Source organism: Lichenostomus cassidix, chromosome 1Ab (assembly GCF_008360975.1).
Source record: "Lichenostomus cassidix isolate B80296 chromosome 1Ab, HeHo_3.0, whole genome shotgun sequence".
Lineage (NCBI taxonomy): Eukaryota > Metazoa > Chordata > Aves > Passeriformes > Meliphagidae > Lichenostomus > Lichenostomus cassidix.
Window position 1 is genome coordinate 6,559,137 of NC_139481.1, and position 22,717 is coordinate 6,581,853.

At 43.5% G+C, this 22,717-nt stretch overlaps 1 protein-coding gene across 1 annotated transcript in view; it reads right to left on the bottom strand.

The window, feature by feature from the left end:
* The window catches only part of PAH (phenylalanine hydroxylase), a 33,539-nt gene that overhangs the window by 9,216 nt on the left and 1,606 nt on the right, over positions 1–22,717 (bottom strand). Inside the window, exons 2-6 of the mRNA XM_085049629.1 lie at positions 20,424–20,531; positions 9,982–10,165; positions 4,525–4,613; positions 2,347–2,414; positions 78–274 (exon numbers count right to left, since the gene is read on the bottom strand). Of these exons, the coding sequence (XP_084905755.1) occupies positions 78–274; positions 2,347–2,414; positions 4,525–4,613; positions 9,982–10,165; positions 20,424–20,531 (646 nt within the window). The remainder of the gene's footprint in view (positions 1–77; positions 275–2,346; positions 2,415–4,524; positions 4,614–9,981; positions 10,166–20,423; positions 20,532–22,717) is intronic.

Sequence of the window (22,717 nt, forward strand, 5' to 3'; positions counted from 1 at the left end):
TTCTCTGGAATTAACAACCCCCACTGATAGTTGAGGCCTTTCATTTCATTTGGTTCTTTTAGGTGCTTCAAACTCACTCTGCAAGAAATTTGAAACATCTTCAAGCTGGGGAATGTTGTCCTCCCGGTAGCCACAGTACTTCTCCAGCAGTGGAAACACGTGGTTGTGTTCATAGCAAGCATGAGTTGGGTACAGAGTCTTCAGCTCCCTGAACACTGTACCCCAGGTTCTCTTTTCTTCTTCCGTGTAGGCGATACGAGGAATAGGTTGGCCACTAGAAAAAGAAGGGGTGCCCTCAATAGCAGCAACAGAAAATGCCCTGTGCCATCAGCATCGTGCTCTTTGTCCTTTCCCACTTACCATTTGCAAACCAGTTTCCTTATTCTGCTTCATATTGCAGCTTTACTAGGACTGGCTGGAAAGGAGTCCACCGACTGTGGCTGGCCTTTAGACAGCTCCTTACGTTATTGTGTTAAAAATAAATCAGTGCTTGTTTGTGTTATAAAGGTGATCTAAAAACACTTCCTTGGCTGTAGGTTTCAATTTATTTGTGGTTCTAGATATGAAGTAGCTGTTTTATTTCTTGCTCTAACGAGCATTATATTAATTGTTTTTGTAAAAGCAGGGAAACCATCAGCTCCATAAAACTGTTGCAGTGGCAGAGAAATTCTGATCTGTGCTCTGTGCCACAACAGATGCCAGACTCCAGCCAGTTTGACTTTTTATAAGTGTAAGGAGTAATTATGAGTTAAATCCCACCCTCAGGCCTCCATGTGCTTAGCTCATGCTGAAGCTAACAGAAGTTACACAGTCACAGGCAATGCAGTTTGGCCTCCTGTGAATAACCAATTCCTTAGCAATAATGTAAGGGCCATAGGTGAATCCAGCAGCTTTGAAAAATCAAAGGGTTTTAAGCAACTTAATAGGGTTAACATCACTGCTGGAATAATGCTTGAGCTTTCCAAGCCCCAGAGAGCCATTGTTAAACTCTTGGTGACACCCCACCATCTCCCACTCCCTCATTTTTCTCTTGAGCCTCAGGGCAGCTCCTCTGGAGAATGATCATTTTCTGTCTCTCTGGATCAGCCCTCCTTGATCTGTGGAGCTTTAAACATTGTGTTGAATTATGAGGATTGCTGGGGGGTTGTTGTTCCTATAGCGCTCCTAAATAATCCTCAACCACCTTCCAGGGCTACAGGGGGAAGCTATGGCTTAAAAACTTTTCAAATTAAGTCCAGGTATGTATAGACTCTGTTTCCAATGTGTCTGAGGATCTGGATAACAGACTGAATATTAACAAGTTACATCTTGGAATGTAATGGTTTCAGTTTGAATCTTGGGGGGAAGGGGTGGTTAATATTTTCAATGCTGAGTAGGATTTGGTGAAAACCTGCAAACTAGAGACTAGAATTTGTGATGCATTATGCAGGCAAGGTAAATCTTTTGTGGATATCTATGAATGGACATTAGATCCATTCACTTCTGAACACAAAATCGTATCCAAATTTTCTAGCTATAAACTGGGCTTCTGCCTTTTCCCACCAACATTTTATACTTTCCATCAGCCAGACTAATTTTGGCTCTCATTTTGTGCTTACTTTATTAGCTCTTTGGCTCAGGGGCTGTCTTTTCATCCTGTGCAAAGTGTAGCCCAAAATGTACAATATATGTGAATTTTTTCTTTGCAATCACAGTTTTTACCAATCCCAGCAAGAATTGGGCCCAGTAGTACTGATCTATACATATGAGTGTCTCTGGGAACAGAATTTTTTCTCCTCCAGATCTGAGCATTGAAAGCAATCAAACAAGCCTGTTCTAACAGAATTTATCATCTCTATTTTTATTTTTCTTGGGAAATGAAAGCCTAAATTGCTGATTGCAGCTGGATTAGACAAGATAAAAGTAAAATATCAGACACTGGATTAGCATCAGAACCATAAGTTATTCATTATTTTAATAGTGTATGCAGCTCCTGCTTTAATGCTAATGATAGGCAGTCCTCCCCCAGCCCTGGTTTAATGGGGAATACCAAATTTATTCAATGCTCAGGTCTTTGTAGTAGCAACAGTCTGCTGTTCAATTAGAGAACAAAGCTGGGAAAGAGGGGTGTTGTGGGGAAAGAAGGGAGATGATGTCTCTTCTGAACGTGTGCCTGGAACAATTTCCTTTTGTTCTGCTGCGATTTGGGGACAAATGCATGAACAGGAAGATTTAAACACATGGCAGGGAAAAGCCAACAGCAGGAGGATGCTTGTGGAAAATCAGGGATTGATTGCCAGCAGGGTGGGCATCCTAGGATAGAGCAGGAGATGAAGGTTTGCTTTCTGCCTTGCAGTGGGTACTCACTGTTTGTAGTTAAAGGCAATATCCGCAAACTCCTTCCTGCGGGCGCGGTACACGGGATCTTTGAAGCCCTGAGGAGAAACAGCCATGGTCAGTCCATGCTGAGTGCAGAAGGTGAGCAGCCTTCCTCCCAGGGAGCACCCTCAGGCCTGGCTGGTGCAGCCCAAGGAGGGCAGAAGGTCAGTGGGAAAGCTGCCCCTGTTCTGCCAGGCTGCACTTGCACAGGGATTGCTCCTTCCTGGGCTGCAGCCGTTCAGCCACAGCCTCTCACCACCCCTTGCACCCCAAATTCTGTCATTTTCTCATTTCCACCTCCTATAAGACAGAGAAACTGGCTCCTTTACAGCAAGAAGGTGCTCCTGGCAAGAGCAATACAGAATTATCAGTACTTGGATAACCATGCCCTTCTGTCTCCTGCCCTTGTTGCTGTCCCTGGCTGCTCTAGAGGAGCAGAATCAAAACATGTTAGAAACACACTGATCAACTCAATCAGACTTTTTAGGCAGACTTTCAGCATGAACCAGACTTAAAAGTGCTCCTTTTGAAACTGCTAGAGGAACGGTAGCCATTTAGCAGGCAAAAAACCCCTATTTGTAGTACAAATTCAACCATTTGAAGGCAATTAATGAGTACAAAGAATGTCTAATAGACCTTGTGGTTGGGAGCTTGACCTTTGCAGCTAATTACCAATAAAACCAAGGATAAGCAATAAAACCTCTAAATCTTCATCTGGGATAATCATTCCCCTGCCCCAGGGTGGCTGCTGTTTAGACTAAAAGATCCCCAGGAGCAGGAGTGCCTTCACCACCTGGAGTGTAGGAACATTCTTCCAAGCTGGGATGCCCTTCTGCAGGGAAAATAGGAACAGCCCCAGAAATGCAGCTCTTAGTGGTGAATGCACAACTGGACTGAGGGGCCACAAAACACAGCCAAGTACAGAAGGCAGATCAGGGGGAGTGTAAATCTCAGTGTGAACAAAAGGAGGTAGCCACTGGCCGAAAAAATGGACTGTCCAAGATTAACCTGTCATGGAGATCATTGTCATTAAATTCCATATATCACTGAACTACTAAAAACACAGGCTGCTTTAATTTTTGTTTTTCTGTACTCTGTGGACTGTCACACCTATTTACCCCAGCAGCTGGCTGTCTTTTTTAAGGCACAAGCTCTCACTAATTCTAGGAACTGGAGGAGAGATGCTTCATTCCTTTTTATATTTTTTCTTTGATTTTTTTTTTTTCTGGTCCTTTTTTTCAAATACAATCTTGATCTATTCCTGTGTGACACACAAGGGGGCCATTGGCTCAGTGTACCTCCTTTCATTCTGCCTTTCATGTGACCACAGTGAACATCACGAATCATTGTACGTGGTACATAACACATCTTGAATTAAGCAACAGGTAGTGAATGACTAATCACCCCATCTCAATTAAACTAATAGCAGCAATTTTTGTTGCGCCGCATGTAATTTATTTATAATCACCCTATCTCAATTAAACTAATAGCAGCAATTTCTGGTGCACTGCATGGAACTCAGTGTGTTTTGACAAATGAAAGTAAGTTGTTGTTTGCTTGGAGAGAGAATAGAGGCGGAAAATATTCTCATATCTGGAAAAAAACCGAAAAACCGCTAAACGAATTTTTTATCAGCTAAGTCAATGAACAAAACTTCCTGATACTACCATTTAAACCGCAAACTTTTGAACCAAGAACCTTTTCTTTTGTTGCATCTCACCATAAAAGAACCATGTCAAATTTAACAACCACATAACAAGACACTGAGCCAAATTTTGTGTATGTAATCAAGGATGAAAAAACAGTCTTCCTGTCTCTGGGCTATGATATGTTGCTTCTTTTTCTTGTTAGTGATGCACTAAGTGAGCCTGAAATCACTGCATCAGAGCCACCTGGGCAGACTGCAGTTGTCCTTGTGGTGGCTCTGTGCTCTGACAAGGACTATGACTTTTAGGATCTCATGGCATTTGCTCAATTATAGCAACCTTTGGTTTGATTTACTTCATTACCAGGGATTGGGCTGATTATAACCCTAGAAATGTGGTAGCCTTCTTGTCCTGTACCATGTGAGATTCAGTCTGCTAGATCTGTACTAAGGCAGAGCAAATGTAAATGAGAGAAACATCTGTGGCAAGAACCAGAAAAAATGCTAAAAAAATATCTTACAGGATGATCAGCATCCAATTCTGCTCCGTAGCTTAGGATCTGATTGGCAAACCTGTCCAGCTCCTGGATACTCCTTGGGAACCACGGTACTGCAAAACAGAAAAGAAATAGAGACTAGTGTGCTTCTGTGTTGCTTGGTTTTGGGCATTCTTCTGCTATTCTCATCTTTTAATCATAAATATAAAGAAACATATTGAAGCAGCTAAATTCTTTTGATCCTTTTCCCTGTAGTAGGAGACAAGAACAAACCAAGCAAGTTGTCTTGAATTTGTGGTTATTTTGCACTGTTTGAAGGATGGAAAGCATCAAGAGTATCTAACCCTTGTAGCAGAGCTGGCTTGTGATGTTTATGATTTTCTGTTTATTACCTCTTGGCTTATCAAAATGTAGAAAATGTTCACACTAAGCCAGAATCCTCCTTTTCAAAGGAATGACAAGAAACCCCACAACAAAGTTACAAAAATTTTGAACTCTCTGTAACCCTAAGACCTACTTGGTGGCGTCACTAGAGCTAGGATTCTGAAACAAAGTGATAAATGGCATCCTAATACCTCACACTAGCATTGTTATCCCTGCAGTCATTACACATTAATGCACGAACTTGATTAACTTTCTTGGTCTGGTTCTCTGTTGCCTTGTAACTCATATTCTGTACACCCTGCCTACAGCACAGCCCGTGTATGAGAAGGGACCACGCTGACTCCATGGTGTGGAATGCCCAAGCGAGCCTCTCTTGACAGAAGAACACAAGGTGAAGGACAAAGAAGAATCACAGGGATTTCCAGATGGGATGCGTCAAGACAGAAAAAAGGAAATCAAGTGTCTTCACGGCAATTCAATACAAGGACTGCCTGGGGCAGTCTCTATCAGTGAAAAGTTTGTAGTTCATTGAGTGACTTTCCCGCACAAATGGGTGTTGCTTGCTCAGCCAGGGCTGGGAAAGCAGCTGGTCCCTCTCTGTGGCTCTGCTCGGCAGAGGTGGGATTGGATCCTCCCCTCTCCAGGATGCACAGGCTTCTCTTTACCCTAAAAACCAGACCTGAGAAATCACTAGATGGCAGCAGCAGACCCGGGAAGGTCCCCAAATGCTGGATTTGGTTTCTTTGCTGCTGGATGTACTGCTAGTACTCTTAGTTGCTCCAGAAACACTCTCCCCTCGCTTTTAGAAACTTTCCTGCACCTCCAACCCTGCCAGTTAAACCAGTCAGAGGGGGGAGTAAAAAAAGGTGTGTTTGATCCATAGAGAGGGGTCACTGTGTTGCCTTTTTCAACCTGGAAATGAAACTCGAGATAATTTTAGTATAGGAGGTAATATAGAAGTGGATCTTTACTGGAGCTCCAGGGGCAGTTATGGTAGAATATCCACATAAGCCCAACCCCATAGGGGTGAATACAGTTTGATAGCTTTTAGGAAATTAGCATCGTTCATAAAATCACCAATTACAAGGACGAGTGGTGATGCAATTTTCCCCAGGTCAAGCCCCTTCTCTGGAGCCCCCCCCCAGCTTTGGTGCTTGCAGTACTTTTTCATGAAAATGTGTTTTGAAGACTTTGTTCTCAACTTTGGTTCCCAGGAGGAACCAAGACAGGAGAGGAGCCTTGTGCCCCCTGGGCCTTGGAGCTCTGCAATGTGTTTGGCTTTTTTAGCTGGGGAAAAGGGTAGGGCAAAGTACTGGGAAGGCTACAAATATATAAAAGAAAAAAAGGCAAAAATCATCCAACATCAACTACTTACACCACATGTAAGGTGAGCACACACAGCCATCCTGCCCCTGTTTTCTATCTGGGTTTATCTCCTGGCTCTGGCACTGAGCTCTGTGTGATGGTGGGGGAATTGCTTCACCGTTTTGTGCTTCAGACTCCCCACTACGAGCTCGGGGTGAGGCATACTGCTGAATTTTGTATTAGTCACTGGCAAAAAAGCTGCCTGGCAGTCCCACAGCAAAGGATTTGTCAGTGTTACAGAGAATAACCACTCTTCTCAGGGATGCACCCTTACCTGAAGGGTCCAGGCTGTGTAGAAAAATTGGTGGGGGCTGAAGTCTGCACTGGATTTCATCTGTGATGTCTGTAGGGCTTTGCTGGCCTGAATCAGCAAGGTCTCACGGGCAGGGTTTGAATCACTGCTGACTTACATTCAACACTAACTTCCATTAAATATTTTATTCTCAAGATTGCCTTAACACTTCCTGACTTGCATTCAGTACTGACTAACTTTCATTAAATATTTTATTCTCAAGATTGCCTTAGCACTTGGTGTGGAGCTCAATTATAAACTTGAGGGAAAACTGACTCCAGGCTGATGGGGTGTCAGTCCCGGGTGTGGAGATAGGTGACTTATTTTTCCCTACACAGGGGCAGCAACTTCTCTTCCTGGCATGAAGACCTGGACAGGGAGGAGGGCAGAGATTTACTGATCCTGTCTCCCCAAACACCAGCAGCAGCCAAAGCAGAGCAGCTCTGAGCTCACAGAGCTGGATAGAAGTAGCAGGCTGTGAAAGGGAAATCCCTTGGTTATTGGTGTTAAGTTGGGTCCTGGAAAGTCCTAAACCTTCTCAGCTCTCACAGAAACAAGAATCAAACATTCTGAACACAGTCTTGGGGCAAAAAATTCTTTAAGTCCATACAGGCCTCACATGGAGGGCTGGGGTGAAAAAAGCCTACCAGGTCTCCTGCCTAGCTGTGATGCTGCCCCAGCCCTCCCAGAAACTATGCCAAAGATCAAATCAAATTACCCCCTGGCTGAATCTATCCCATATTTCGTTTGCAACATCCTCCTCCTGCCCGTTCTGCAGACTGGCTGTCTGTCTGCAGGGCCATTAATGAATTGCCAGGCCGAGCTCTTGCAACACTGGGCCTCTGTGAAGGCCTGAGCAGCGAACGTGGCTTATCAGTCATAAATATTGATTTGTCTGTGAGGGAAACAGCAGTTTATGGGATGCTGCTGGACACCCAAGTGGTGACCAAATTACCGTGGGGTCAAATGCTGAGCAGAATGCTAATAAGGCATTTATATGAGAGGCAGCAAAGCAGGGCAGTGAGGATTTCTGCAGAAGGAGGGTCAAAGACAGGTCTGGGCAATTTATAGCAGTTCAAGGCCCAGGTTTAGCCCTTTTTTAAACAGTCAAATGCTCTGGGCAGCCTCAGGGTCCAGCAAACAAGGCTTCTACAGATCCTCAGCTCCCAGCTTGTTTCAGAAATGCAACAAATTGTCTGCGTTTCGCTAATGCTGCAGCAGAATAATATTTAATTATTTTTATTAATGGGCTCCAAGTGGACTGCAGATAGCCATCTTGTTTCCAAAAAGAGCCATTAAGGGATGCACTGTGTTTTTACAAAAAAATCCTTCAATCTACACGAAGAGCTTTTAGCCCAGCAAATGCCAGCCCTTCTCAACTGAAGCTCTAAAGTTACATTTGGATTTAGAGCATTTTGCTGGTCTGCTCTCACCTTAAATTACACTGTTGATCCAACTCTAGTATTTGTATTTATTTGAATGTGTCAATTAAATTTTGCATTTTGTTAAGAAAAGGTACTAAAAGCAGTTAAAGCGACCCAAAAAAATTTGAGAAAGAAAAAAGAAAAAGCCATTCATTTATCCCTTGCCCAATAAAGCACATACACACAGTGTTTAACACTGAGCTATACAGAAGGGACAGAATACAGAAATTTCCTCTGAGTGCCCACAAAGCAGTGCCCCAAGAATGGCACTGTGTGCTTCCCACAGGAAACAGAAAAATAAGGTTTTTCTTTCTCAAATCATGAACACGAGCAAAATGAATCCTTAGCAGGGAAGAAATGAGAGCATCTTAGGCAGCAGTAAAAGAATCCATCCCATGGGATCCCAGACTGCCTCTGGAAGAAAACCTTCCCAGCCTTTACCTGCCCACTGAGCCAAGTGTGGCAATATCCCCATAAACCATAAGTCTGAGATTTTGCCCCCTGGGGGCACAGCGCTCTTGTTCTGTGCTTTGGGAATAACATTTCACACAAGCACATCTGTGGACCATGCCCAGATTTGCCAGGAGGACACATTTGAAAGACAAGCTGGCCCAAAATGCAGCACAAGGGCTGTTATTTGTTAATGCCATCACTGATAAAGGGCAACATCTTACCACACTTCCTACAGCTTGGGCTGTTCCCATCCCACTCGGCCCTGGGAGCTACCTCCACCCAGGATTTGCCACCCACAGTTCATCCCCTAAGCAGGGCTTGTTTGACCTTTCAAAATATGGTTCTTTGGGGATTTCAGTTTGGCTGGACCTTTATTACTCATGAGAGGATTTGAAATTGAAAAAAAAAAGAGAGAGAAAGGGCAAAAAGAAATATCAGTCTTCCTCTCTCTCCTCAGCAATAAATTACTCCCATTTTATAGTATTTCTGAATTACTGAAACTAATAAACACAAGTTATCCTCTCAGACAGAAGGGGATCAAGTCCCTTTTTGAAGCACTGACAGGATAATCTAGCTCAAAAACTCCTTTGATCAACACGGTAACATGCAGAGAAATCCTAATCCTACAGCTGACCACAAGAGTTTTGACTTCTGTGAGGTCAGAATTTCACATGCAAGACTTTCTTGGATGATATTTAGAGCTGTATCTTTGTCTGACTCTGGCCTTTGTTTATACTCAACTTTATTATTTAATAAAGTTTATTATCAACTTCTTCGTTATTATAAATAAATTAAAGTTATGTTAAGCCCTGGTAGGTCCTGTAGCTTTCTTCTGGAAATAAAAAAGCCCCCAAAAGTGAACCTCTTCGATCTGACACGATCATAAATCACCTAATCAACCTTTTGTCCCTTTGTCTCATGAATGGAGAAAACTGACTCCAAAGAGAATCTGCCTTCTTCTTTTCCATCTTCAAATGTAATGTCATGGGTAGGACACAAAGGAAATGGTAAAAGGATTACCAGCACTGATCTCAAGAAGGTATTAATGTCCTTTCATGTTGTTCCTAGGAAGGAAGAGGAAGATCCAGACCTAAAGCATTTAAAGTCTCAAATCCTATTAACATCACATCTGTTATCTGAAGAGGCATTTAAGGATGTCTCAGACTATCTGCTGGGCAGACACCACTGCACCAAGCAGCCTCAACTCCAGCAAATCTTTGAGAATTAGGGGCATGAATAAGTCACAAAATCTTTCCTTATTTCCCTCGGGAGGCAGAACTGCAACTGACCTCCCTGGGGTTTCTAACAGCAACGGAGAGTTTGTCCTGTTCCTACCAAAGTGGGTGGCAGAGCCTCCTTGGTTCCCCAGGACACCTAGTCAGAATCATGGCAAAAATTTTACACAGACAGAAAATCTCCAAATGAAAAATAGGAAAAATAGGCAGAGAGAGAAATGTAGCCATAAAGATCCAAGAGGATTTCCTTTACTACAGGAAAAATAAGTAATTTCAGTATTTGACATAAAATTCCTTGCCAACGTTAGCCTTGTCAGCATCTCCTTACCAGTGTCTTTCTTCTTTGTTCGTGAGAGCTCATGGACTGTTGCTCCAATGTCACTTCTCAAGGACTTGATGATCTTGTCCAGTGCTGGGACATTCTTGCCTTCCAAGTTAATGAAGAATTCGTACTCATCTTTGTTGAGACGGGAAGGTCGGGACTCAATGTGGGTCAAGTTTATACCCTTTTCCTTTGAGAAAGGGAAATTTGGGGGTTGGGGGTGAGGAAGGTGACATAAAGACTGGATAAATACGTGTGTCAGTCAACAAACCACACTGCTCAATCCAAATAGCTCAAAAGCAGACACTCGCCTCTCGTGGCCACTGGAATTGAGGACTTTCACTACAGAGAGAGAAAAGGAGAGGAAGAATGAGAAATATGTGGGATTCACCCTTGTGCAGAGCATCATCACAAAGACCATGCACCGCTGAAGGTTTAGATAAAGGTGGAAGAAAACACATGTTGTAAACAAGCTTTGTGTTGTAAACAGCAACTCCAATACCTCCAATACCTTGTGCTCTCTTGAGAACACAATGAGAACTTGTCTGTGTTGACAAAGATATTTCCCCAGGACCAACACAGGAAGGAGGCATTCCACCTGTGAATTACCCTCTCACGAGGAGCTGAATGCTGCATTGATGAGCATCTTGAAAGAATATTGGACAAGCAGGCAGCTGGGCACTCTGTGAGAGAAGCTTCTGCCAAGCCACTGCACAGTCACTCACAAAGCCACCTGCATAGTTTCCAGGGCTGTGAGCAGCTGTTGGGCAGAGATCCAACGGGAAACATGGATCTGCACCAAAAAAAGGCAGCCCAGGTTTGTGCAAACAAAAACATGGGTGTTTTAAATCCCAGAATCACAGAGCTACTGAGGTGGAACGGGACCTTTGGAGATCAGCAAGTACAATAATCAGATTGCCCAGGGCTGTGGCCAGTCAGGTTTTGAGAGTTTTCAGTCTCTCTGGGCAACTGCTCACTATTCTAATCACCCTCACAGCAAAAAATTATTTTCTTTCGCTCAGAAATTCAAGTTCTGTCTCACTGAGTATCTTTGCTGACCATCAGCAGTGTCTCCTAGCTCTGAAGAGATCACTGGCAACTAAAGTATTGACAGCTATAGTCAGTGGGAACCTGATCTCAGACTTGCTACCATGTTGTTGCGTAAGCAACAAGTAGCTAAAAATCCTATTTTTCCAACAAAAAGTACACAAAAAAGTCCAAGAAAACAAAAAAGCCTGGGAGAAAAACAAAACAAAAAGTCCAAAAGAAAGTCCAGGAACATTTACCCCAGTTAACTGAACTCAAATGTTTTCTTGAGCACTTTAATTTGAATATGAAAATACTGCTTCCTTTTTTTTTTTTTTTTTTTTTTTTTTTGAGAAAAATCTTTTAAACAGGTTTCAGTGGGCATTGACTTCTCCACGTGACCATCTTGTCAGGCTCACACTGGTGCTGCAGATACAGCATGCCATGGCCAGGCCTGGGCTGCAGTCCCCTGGGAGGAATATACAACCCCCTGGAGGAATTCTGAGCCTGAAGAACACAGAATCATAGAATCATTAACCACAGGAGAGTCAGAGGGGCTGACACATGGTGCTTTTGGTTTTCTTCTTTCAGGCTAGCTAAAGACTCCAAACTCCATGGGGTGAAGTGCTGGCCCTGCTGGTATCACTGTCAAACCCCTGCTACAGTGGGGTCAGGATTCCATCCACCGAGTAACACTGTGAGGATCTACTTTTGACCTAGAAGGAAGAAACAAGGAAGATTTTTTATCTGTACCTCCCTCTGTTTGAGCCTCTCAAACCCTCTGGGGTTTTCTTTGCTCCTCTCAGTGCTTGCACAGCGCAGGAGGGCATCTGGCCATCAGCAGCAAAGGCCTAATTTACTCCTCCACAAAAGGCAGTTTATTCCTTGGTAGGAAACATATATGTCATTCCTCTGTTTCCTGAGCATTGCACGCTGCAGATGAACTCAAATTGTTTGGCTAGATACCAACACAATGAGTTGAAAAGGTCACAAGCACATTCACCAACTGCTGCTCTCGAGAGATGCCGTTCTGGCAGGGCTGTCTGCGGGACAGAATGGCCACCACTGTCCCTGGCCCCGAGGACAATTTATTTTAGGCCTCCAAAGCCCCATTTCCCAAACAGACTGCACATTGTCCCCTCCACGTGGTGAGGCGTTGGGGGCTCCTGGCAGAGAGCAGGCACAGGGAGCTGCTGTCCCTTTAGTGTGGCCACTCTGTGGGAGCAGGGCTGACATCTGGAGCCCAGAAAGCTTACATGAAGGCAAATGGTGCTTGCTAGGGATGGCTAAAACCAGAATTAGTGTTGGAGATATGGTTTGGAGTTGGGATTTTGGGTGCTCTAGAGCTTAGTTCCTTGTTTGAATCTGATCAGAATGAGTGCTGAGGTTTGACTCCTCAAACAATTTAGAAGTAAATTGGTTTTGATTGGTTTTGTCAGGGGTGGGCTATGATCAAGGAAAACCTCTGCCTGAAAAGGCTCAGCACAGGCACACTGAGGTGCTGCTTTACTTTCTCTGTGTGCTGGGTATTGTCTTCTGTCTCTGTAGATTCACAGGTTAATGGGGTCCCAGGCCTTGACTGGGTTTCTTTTCCACATTTCCTGCAGAGGTAACATGGACCCTCGTCAGGGGCTGGTATTCCCTACTTCCCTCCCTCACCCACAATTGCTCCTTTCTGCCTCAGCATTCCTACACTGGAGGAATTTAGTACCCTGCCCTGGGGATAGCAAAGCTGTTTGAGAGGTCATAGAATCAATCAACCATAGGATAGTTTGGGTTGGAAGGGACATTTAAAGGCCACATAGCCCAACACCCCTGAAATGACCAGGGACACCTTCAATTAGATGAGACTGCTCAGAGCCTTGTTCAACCTGGCCCTGAATGTTTCCAGGAATTGCATCCTCTGGGCAACCTGTGCCAGTGCCTCACCATCCTCATTGTCAAAGTTTTCTTCCTTTTAGAGAGCCTGCATCTACACTTTTTTAGTTTGAAACCATTACCCCATGTGGCATCACAAAAAGCCTTGCTATAAAGGCAAGGGGGGCTCTGTCCCCATCTTTCTTTCTTACAGGACTTCTCTAAATCCTGGAGGGGCACAATAGGTTCAGCCCAGCACCATCTCTTCTCTGGGCTGAAGGTACCTGAACTGCATCCCTTTGTTTTTTGACCAGGTGACTGTTCTGCTGTCCCAGCTCTCCAGCCTGGCTCAGTGAGCAGCTGCACAGACAGCAATGCCCTCTCTAAATCTCACAACCTAAGACAGAGGAAAAGGGGAGGGGGGAGAAAAGAAGATGGAGGAAGGAGCTCATGGGGACAGTGACCTCCTTTCCTACACCTGAGAGGAGCAGAACACCTTCTCACAGAATGTCGAGCTGCTTTGCTGTTCATTTGAGGGATATCTGCCTCTCAGCAATGTGCAGAGCCAACCTGTTACCTCTTTGTGCTGAGGCTTCAGGACTTCACAACAGAGAAGCTGAAGGGAGAACCCTTCTGGTGACTGTTTTTAGAGCAAGAATCCAGCAGCATATGTCCAACTCCCTGAACTGGCACTCCTGGAGAAATATGTTCTCGTGTGCTGCGCCTCGCTACGAAGCCCTTGATTTCAAAATATTTACAGTGGCTCTGTTACTAGAGTTGTTTTACAAATCTCAGTTTCATTCTAGTCCAACTACTCCATCTAGTGTTTAATTTCAGAGTTTCACATTGTTCAGAACTTTTTAAAATCTTTGATATTGCCAAATCAATTGCATCAGGTTTCTCGCAGTAGTTGAGGTTTTATTTAAACCTCCAGCTTCTGGAGACAAATGATTACCTGAGAAAGGAGAATGGGGGCATTTTTTTGGTTTAGTTGTACATTTTGAGCAGTTTTCAAACTCTATCTGTTTTTTTAGTAGCGTTCAAAATCTTGACAATGTACACCTTCAAAAGTCAGCTAATAAAAGTTATTCCAGTTTTGTGAGCTATTTTTTGTTGGTGGAAACTAACTCCTAACCTATCTGCTCTTGGAAGATCTTGACTGTAATATGTTTATGGAAGGATAAACACCTAAACTATAAACATTGATCTCTTCTGCCCTTCCTATTTTAGAGCTGGTAGGAATCAGATGAGTGCATGGATTGAGATTCGATGCATCCTTGCTGAATTCACCCCATCACTTAATCGAAATTATATGAGTATACTATTGACACATGCCTTGGGAGTGACTCCCAATTCCTTGCTTTTTTTCTTAAAATTCCCACTCCTAGGGATGGAAAAACTCAGCTTTCATTATTTTAATATCCAAGTTAACTTTACCTCAATCACTGCCCATTAGAGAAGGAAGTCCCAAGATGTCCTCAGAGCTCAAAAATCAAGCTAGAATTAATTATAACCTAATTACGAGTGGGCAGCAATACAAATATCAATTTAAAACAGAGATAATGGTGGATGCAGGGAGGAGCCCACCCCAGTCCCTCCCTGCCTCACCTCACAGTGCTGGATCTCAGCCTTGGCTCTCTCTCAGAGCCTGTGAAGCAGCTCCAGCTCCAGCCCCTGCCCAGGTTATTCCAATTATTCCCTCGTGCCTGAGCACCACCACAGCTGCAGCTGCCCCACAGCAGCAGCATAAAACCAGACTGGTGTTACACTGCAGCAGCCTTGCAAGGTCACTGCCAAGGGAATTTAGTCCCACCCTCCTTTTAATGGCCTGGGCACTAGAAAAGGAAAGTTGTACTTTCATGGCTACACAGGGAAGCTTTCAGTAGGGATGGATACTGTCTGGAAATGTCATGGGTTACTAATTCCCGTGACACTCACACATCCTTCTGTGTACTAATTACTAAATGCTCCCATATATGGTTCTAAAACTGAGTACAGCTGTGAAATCCAGCTGCAGCTTGTTTTCATAACTTGTCATTAATTAAGTTTGGCTTCATCAGGAGACCCCACGTTGTTACCAGATGAAGAACTTTGACAGCACTGTGGTGCTGCTAATCAACATTTAGTGAGAATTTGGGTGAAATCTCCCAGATCAAGTACTTTACTTGCACTTTCTGGTATTAAAAAAAAAAAAGGTGAGATGTTCTTTTAACCCTTGCCATGGGCTAGTTCAGGGTTTTATGAAGGAGGACACTTTCAGAAAATAAGTATAAACTCAGTGTGTAACTTTTGTAGATCAGGGGACTTAGGAAGTGACAGTGAAGCTTTCAGCCATGGATTCCCAAAGTGAAAGCAAAGGCAGCCATCTGATCCAGCCCTACTCTGTCCAAAGCCCTGCTTGTCAGCTGAAACCAGCAATTCCCCAACTTCTCCTTCACATCTGCTAGGGTCTCCTTCCAAGCTCATGGAGGAAAAGTGTGCCAGAGCAGGTGCCTGTGATGCTGGATGATTTTTGCCTTTTTTTTTCTTTTATATATTTGTAGTCTTCCCAATACTTTTCCCTACCTTTTTCCCCTGCTGGGAAGACCAAACACATTCCAGAGCTCCAAGGCCCAGGGGGCACAAGGCTACTCTCCTATCTTGGTTCTTCATGGGAACCAAGGTTGAGAACAAAATCTTCAAAACACATTGTCACCAACATTGCCATGTACAACTAGTACCAAAGGTGGGAGCTCCAGAGAAGGGGCTTGAATGGGGGAATTGAATCACCACTTCTCCTAATTGGTGCTTTTTATTAACTGTGCTAATTTCCTAAAACCTATCAAACTGTATTCACCCCTGTGAGGGTTGGGCTTTTGTGGATATTCTTCCAGAACTGCCACTGGAACTCCAATAAAGATCCACTTTTATGTTACCTCCTATACTAAAATGATCTCAGATTTCATTTCCAGGATTCAAAAGGCCACACCTGCCAGCAAACAGCTCCAGAGGGCAGCTGGCCCTGGGACAGCCCCAGTGTCCATCACTTGGCACCTCTGCCCCAACCCTGAAATTTCCTATGAGTCTTTCAGCACAATCTGCCTGCAAAACACGTGGAGCAGGACCAACCAAAAACACGTGACAGCATGTGGCATTGCACAAGCAGCTGTGAAGAGTCCACTCTCCTCTTCAAACTCATGTTGGTGTATTAGATCAAGAGGTCCTGCTCTTGTGGCCCTAGGCAGAGGAGGGATAAGACAAAGAGCATGGATTTGGAGCAGTGTAAATGAAGTTATCCTAGCTGTGCATTTGTACAGTATAAGGACAAAACAGTTTTGTGGTAGAGGCACGCCTGGCCTGTTCACCTATCACTGCAGACACTGTCAACACACCCCCTGGCCAAAGGGACTGTTTTCTCCCCCAGCTTGGAAACAACCCAAACCACCACAGAGCCAATGCCTTTCAAGGGGACAAAGAGAACAGTCACGTAGGACTTTCTGTTGAATAAAATTCCTAAAGAGAAAAAGAGCAGAGCTGCCTCTGCTGACTCTGAAAGTGGCAGGTCTCTTTAGTACAGCCTGGTACTCCATCCCACATTTCCATGGAGCAGGAACTCACCCCATGGAGCAATAACTCAATCAACAGGGCTGCTTTTGAGCTAGAGCCCAACCCACCAATGGCTCCACCTTGGACTGAAGTCCTGCTCTGTGTCTGAGAAGGTTCCATCAGGGATGAGAAGAGAGAAGGCTCCTCTCTGAGAATGGGTTGAGCAAACTGGTGAAGTATTCCAATGTTTGCCACTTAAAGCAGCTGATGATCTTATACTTGTAAATCCATCAGAAAAAGGACTTCAGAGAAGATTAGTGGATTCAGAAATTCATGTGGAAAATCTGCAATTGAAACTGAAGGCAATCCTTTTTATATATGGAAATACTTATTTCTGATTTTTTTTATAATGAATTTAACTACAGAAAAGCCAGTCTTTGAAGGGAAACAAGTTGGCTTTTTCTTCACTTTTTTTCTTTCAGAATGAACTTTGTTATTTAAAAAAGTTACCTTAATTTCAATAGGCTTTTATCACTACAGAGAAATAAATATTTCTACCAAGTGTAACACTTGGGTCAACCCAAAGTGCTCAGCTTTGCTTTTTCAGTTTTGATAAGAAACCTGGAAGATTTCTTTTGTTTTGGCCTCAACTGAATACATTTTTGATGTGTCCAGTGAATCAAACAAGAAACCTATTTTCATTGTGACTATTCCGTCTTCCTGATTTTAAGCATGATATTTTACTCATGTGTGCCGTTCTGTTTCAGATGAAGGTATTTATTCAAGCTTTGGCTTCCTAGCTGTCACCTTTTATGACACAAATGAACAACACATGGCTCCACCAAGGTGTACCTCAGTGTACAGCAGGTCTGGTGTTCAGATGGGTCTTCGTGAGTGAACAAGAAAAAAAAGTGGAAATAATCAAGCATGTTTTCAACATAAAGCCAGCAGACATAAAGAGCTGAGTACATTGAGGAGATTCCCCAGGAAAAAAAACTTCAAGTTACACAGGAAAAGCATCAGTTGTCACTGTAGTCACTTACTTGTGTGCATCTGGGACCTGAGCAGAAAACTAGAGTTTGGGTCTTTGAGCAAAACAACGGATGTGAGAGCAAGCAGTACTCTGTCAACTGTGTGAGCCACCCTGAGGGACGTTTGAGCAGGACAAACATTACTGTTCCACAAAATGCTTTGGAATTCTCTTCAACTTGGCACCTCAGAGGACATAATTGTGTGCCATGAGCACTCTGTAGCCATTAACCTTGTGTGTTCCCCTGCTTGGACGAGGCTGCCATATCTTCAGTCCATCCTGGCTCCCATCATGGGGGCTTACCCCTTTCAAATGGGTTGTGTTTGGACACTAATTCCTTCCCTGGGTGGTTTGCCCCGTGGCTAAGTACAAATCCTGTCTGTCATGATGATGGATGAGCCAGAAGTCCTAGACCACAGGATATGCAGGGGCAGACCCAGCTAGAACACATCTCAGCTCCCTTTGGGCTCTTGCTGCTGTGGAACCCAAGCTGTGGTGGGGCTAAAGTCTGGCCAAGTTTCACCCTAGCACAGGAGCAGGACATGGGCAGGATGTGAACCTGGCAGTGCATCCCAGGAAGGGACCCAAGAGTGGCTGAACAATCCTCCCAGAAAAATTATTTTTTTCGGTTCTTAGAACCGAAGGAGAGGATGAACCTTCCCAGACCCATGTGGAAACCTTCTCTACAAAAAGGTATCCTGTGTGCTCATGGCACCTCAAGACCTCTCCTTCCTTTAGGTATCCCCTCAATTCCCTATGTCTCAGTCTGGATCTTGGTTCCATGCTTCCCTGGAAGAGAGGCTTTTTTTTCAAGTCTGTCATATTTTCAGCTCACTGAATCCTCTTCCTCTCCCCTTCACATTCCAGAGTAGCTTTACAGACTGCCTAGAGAAGAGGCAAAATCCTCAAAGCCAGTGCTGGAGGCTCTATCCCTTAATCACTCCCAAACTCGAGAGGCTTGAGCTGTGCTTTCTGCCTGCATTCCCAAGCAGGAATGCTCTGGGGTTCGATTTCAGGGGTCTGGGCAGCTCCCAGCCTCAGCAAGGAGCAGAGTTTTCAAACATTCCACTTGTGGCCATCAGCACCAGCAGCTGCACAAGGTGTGGCTCTCTCCATGAGGAGAACAGCTGAGTGCCACATCTGCTCCTGGGAGCAGCCTGATCCTATTTTGGGGCTTGTCACTTTTCCCTTTCCCTACTTCACGTGGGAAAGCTAACTTTCTCATTTGAACTGACTCCTGTAGCATCTCACAGTTCATGTCATTAAGCAGTGAAGGAGTACAAGATGAAAAAATTCTCTCAAGCTCTTCCCTCTTGCTCCCACTCTACTCCTGCATCTCACCATTTTCCCTGTCTGCGCTGTAGATATCACTGAGAGCAAAGTCTGTGTCTCTGAGGCACCAGAGCTGTGGCCCAGGTGAAGGGTAGAGGTTATCTCAGCTGTGCACACACGTGAGATTTACACCTCTGTGCAGCTGTTTGGAGTTGGCACAGCCCAAGGGCTGCTCTGGTTTGCACAGCAGCAATTCACTGACAGCAGCACTGAGGAGCTGGAGCTGCAGGTTGGGTTTGTATCAAATCCTGCTCCTCCTGCTGTTCATCCATTTCCTCACTGCAATGCCAAATGCAAAACTGGTATAAAAGCAACTAGGTTGAGTCTCTTCAAGCCTTGGTGCTGGAGGAGACTAAAAATTAGCACAGAAAGAATTGGCTTTGTTGGGATGGAAAACCAGCTGAGTCCCAACCTCTCAGCTGCAGTCAGAGTCACTGGGAAAAGCCAGGACTCAGATAGTCTGGTTTAGGTATATGCTTTGAGGAGAGAAAAGTCACATCCAAGAAATGGCTACTCCTCTCTTTCCTGTACCAGCTCCTCTACAAATTTTTCTTTGGAGCTGACAGCAACTTAGTTTGTAGACAGCAATGCATTTAATAAGAGAATATCAGCAGCCTCATTAATTCCCTTACAGACATGCACATCACTGACATATGGACATTTTGCTGGACTGTGTCACAGTGGTCAATTCACAGCTTTAGACATGCTCTGCTGTCATTGGTGTGAATGTCCTTTTATTGTAATGAATCAAATATGTCCTATAACTCATAATTATTTTTCCTTTGTACCAATAACACACAACCTTTCATTTCCTAGTAAACTCAGTTTATGAATGGAAAATATTCAGGCCACAGCTTCTGAGGGAGTTCTAAAGAAATCCCTCTTTTGAGGCACAACTATTACATAAAAAAAAAACCAAAAACACCATAGAACCAACATAACAGTGTATTTGCTTGGGAGCACAGAGTACACAGCTGTGGGTGTTGCAACACAACCATCCTGAATTGCAAGGATTTTGTGCTTTTCAAACAACATTCGTGGCATCTGGGAAATATTTCTGCAAGAATAAATAGGCACACAATGTCCTGAAAGGTAAATGGCTCCTCATTTCCCCAAAAAGTTTCCAAATCACTCAGTAAAATTTACTGAGTCCATTTAGTGTAAAAATCTGCCATCATTTTTATGCAGTTCTGTAGGTACCCTCTGCCCACTCTGTAGAAGTTTGGCAGGAGGGAGATGGTGGAATTATTTAATCAGATTTATTGAGGAGGATAAAACCTAAGAGCTTCCCAGTGGAAATACCTCACACCACATGCATTGTGAGTCACATGCAGGTTATATTTGCCTTACAAGTTATAAGGCAAATTATTTGGCTATAAGTCAATCCTTGGTCACAGCCAAACTCCCTCCTACCTCCTAAAGCAGTTATGATGAAATATTTCCTTCTTAAGTGGAAAAAATGCATTTTTTCCCACCCTCATGTCAGTTAAAGGTAGAGGTTTTAATTTAAAAAAGCTACTTCTGCTCCAAGACTTTAAGGAATTTTAAGCCCAGAAAGTAAATCCAGGCTGCTTTCCCCCACAGTAGCAATGAAATAGAATCACAAACACAAACTCAGTGACCCAGAGAAAATGTTGCTGCAATATAAAATTGTAAAAACCTGAAGGAAAAGATTTACCTCAAACGTGCGCAGGACTTTAGCCAGAGCTCCAACTTCTTCTTTCAGAGAGAAAATCAAAGAAATCACACCATTTTTATTGGGGGAGTCTTCAATGTAACTGGATTCCTGAAAAGAAAGAAAAATGAATGTTTTGAAGACAGGACAAACTTTCAAATATTCTGGATAAATCAGGATAAGGGTCTGAAATAGGTAAGATGGTATTCAGTGGAAGCCCCAGCTGTGGAAGGTGATTTAAAAACCAAATAACAACATCAAGCAAAGAAAAGGAAAAAAAAAAGAAAAATGTTGGAGCAAACATTTAAATCTTCCCTAAATCCCATAATGAGTAAAGACTCAGTTAGGGCAAGATGTGTTTTCATTTACGTTTGTTCCCTTTCTCTTATTGATTTTCTGCTCTGCACATTCCAAAAGGCAATTTCCAGTACTCTCAAAAGTTTATTTTCATTATTTTCACGGTTCTCATTACTAGAATGTCTCTGCATGTTTCTACATGTGTTTCTTTTCACCAAAGGCCTGTAGAGCAGAGAAGAGCTATTTGACCACTTCAGAAATAGGAAACTGAGCCCTGCAGTGGAGGCAGATCTTAAAAACTCTCTGGGTACTTGACATGCCTGAAATTTCAAAAATCACTTAATTTTTCTGATCTCAGACTAAATTTGATGCACAACCATCACAAATTTTTGGAGGTCACATTAAAGTCGTATTTTCTTGTTTGTTTCATTTTTTTAACCTCTACTGGCCTTGGACAAATTGCCTGTTGTTGGTATTTCAAAGATCACATCAGACATCTGCAACACAGATGAGTCCTGGTGTGACAAGTCCTTGGCCAAAACTTGAATCAAGGTACTCATGCAATTATTCTTTATGAAGATCTCTATTTTTACCCAAAGCTTGTCCTCATTACCTTTATTGCTTAATTGAACATCTAAATCAGAGTATAAAGAGTCTCAGTTCCCAAATATTTCCCTCAGTAAAGATAGCCTTTGTAGAAGACAAACTAGTAAGCAAATCCAGCTGCCCTGAAGCCATAAAGTTCTTGGTAGGACTGCATGTCCTGAGGCAGAGCTATGAAGAGCTGCCTTCTTTGTAAAGTAAATAATTGCTGTTTCTTCAAGCTGCCTCCAGGGCTGCTGCTAACTCTCTGGGCCACACATTTTTCTTTTTGGCTTTGTTTCCAGAGGCTGCAAAGGTTTTCCCAACATCTTATGAGGGGCCTCTAGTGGGAACTGTTGTAGAAGTATTGGCTTTAGGCACCAGAAGGAAGATTGCCACCTGTTCAGTTGTCACATTTCTGCAGCATCTCTGTGCCTCCTGAGCCCTTGTCCAGCCAGGGAGTCAGCCCAGCTCTAACATGGGGAGAACCAAGAGGAAAAGCAGCTGGAAGTGATGTGTCAGCTGGCTAATGAAAGCCCTCAAGCAACCACAAGGGAAAACGATGACAGGAGTCTGGCAAAAGTCAAAATAAATGTCTGTAGCACTGAAATTTTATGATAGTGTGACCAAAACTGTCATCTCTGCTTTGCTTTTTCCTTCTGTTTTCACCCACCACAGCCAAAACTGATCTTAAGGACAAAACTGGGCTCCACCAGTGTCTGTCCAATGGATGGAGATTTTGGGTTGCACTGTCTGCAGTGAAATTGTTCTAAAAGACATGCAGTTATATATTTAAAATATTCTTGCCAAGCCATGATGTGAGAACCAACTTATACAACAGATTAATTTGCATGTGCATGACAAAGGATAATTGCAGGTGATACAATGCAAAGTTTAAGTCCTGCAAGGTAGTTTTGATGACAATAATTGATTTCTTTGTACACTGAGATTACACAAAAAAAGCCTTTAAAAAACCTTTCCAAACTCATAGGTCACTAGTCTTGATTTGTTGAGATCAGCTGCTTTCAACCTGTCCTCAGTCATTTTCCCACTCTCGTAAATTGATTTATTTTGGTGCTTAAAACACATTGCAGTAGGGAGTGAGGACTAACAGCCTCCTACTTGCTTAATTCCTTGCACATCTGCATTTCCACTCAGTTTACTGGAAGATCTTTTAACAAGTTCATGCCTGAGCCTGTCACAGAGGTGACATCTTTAATTGCAAGGGGGAAGAGACTAAAGTGATTGTTTCCCTGGTACACAAATCTTATCAATTTATCTGGAGGCATCACTGCACAGAATAAACCTCAACACCTGCTCTGGAGGTGCTCACACACAGGCACTCACAGTTATTGTTGAGTTTTGCTAGTACCTATGATAGGTTTAACTGTTGATCAGTTTCCCCAGTCTCATTTCAA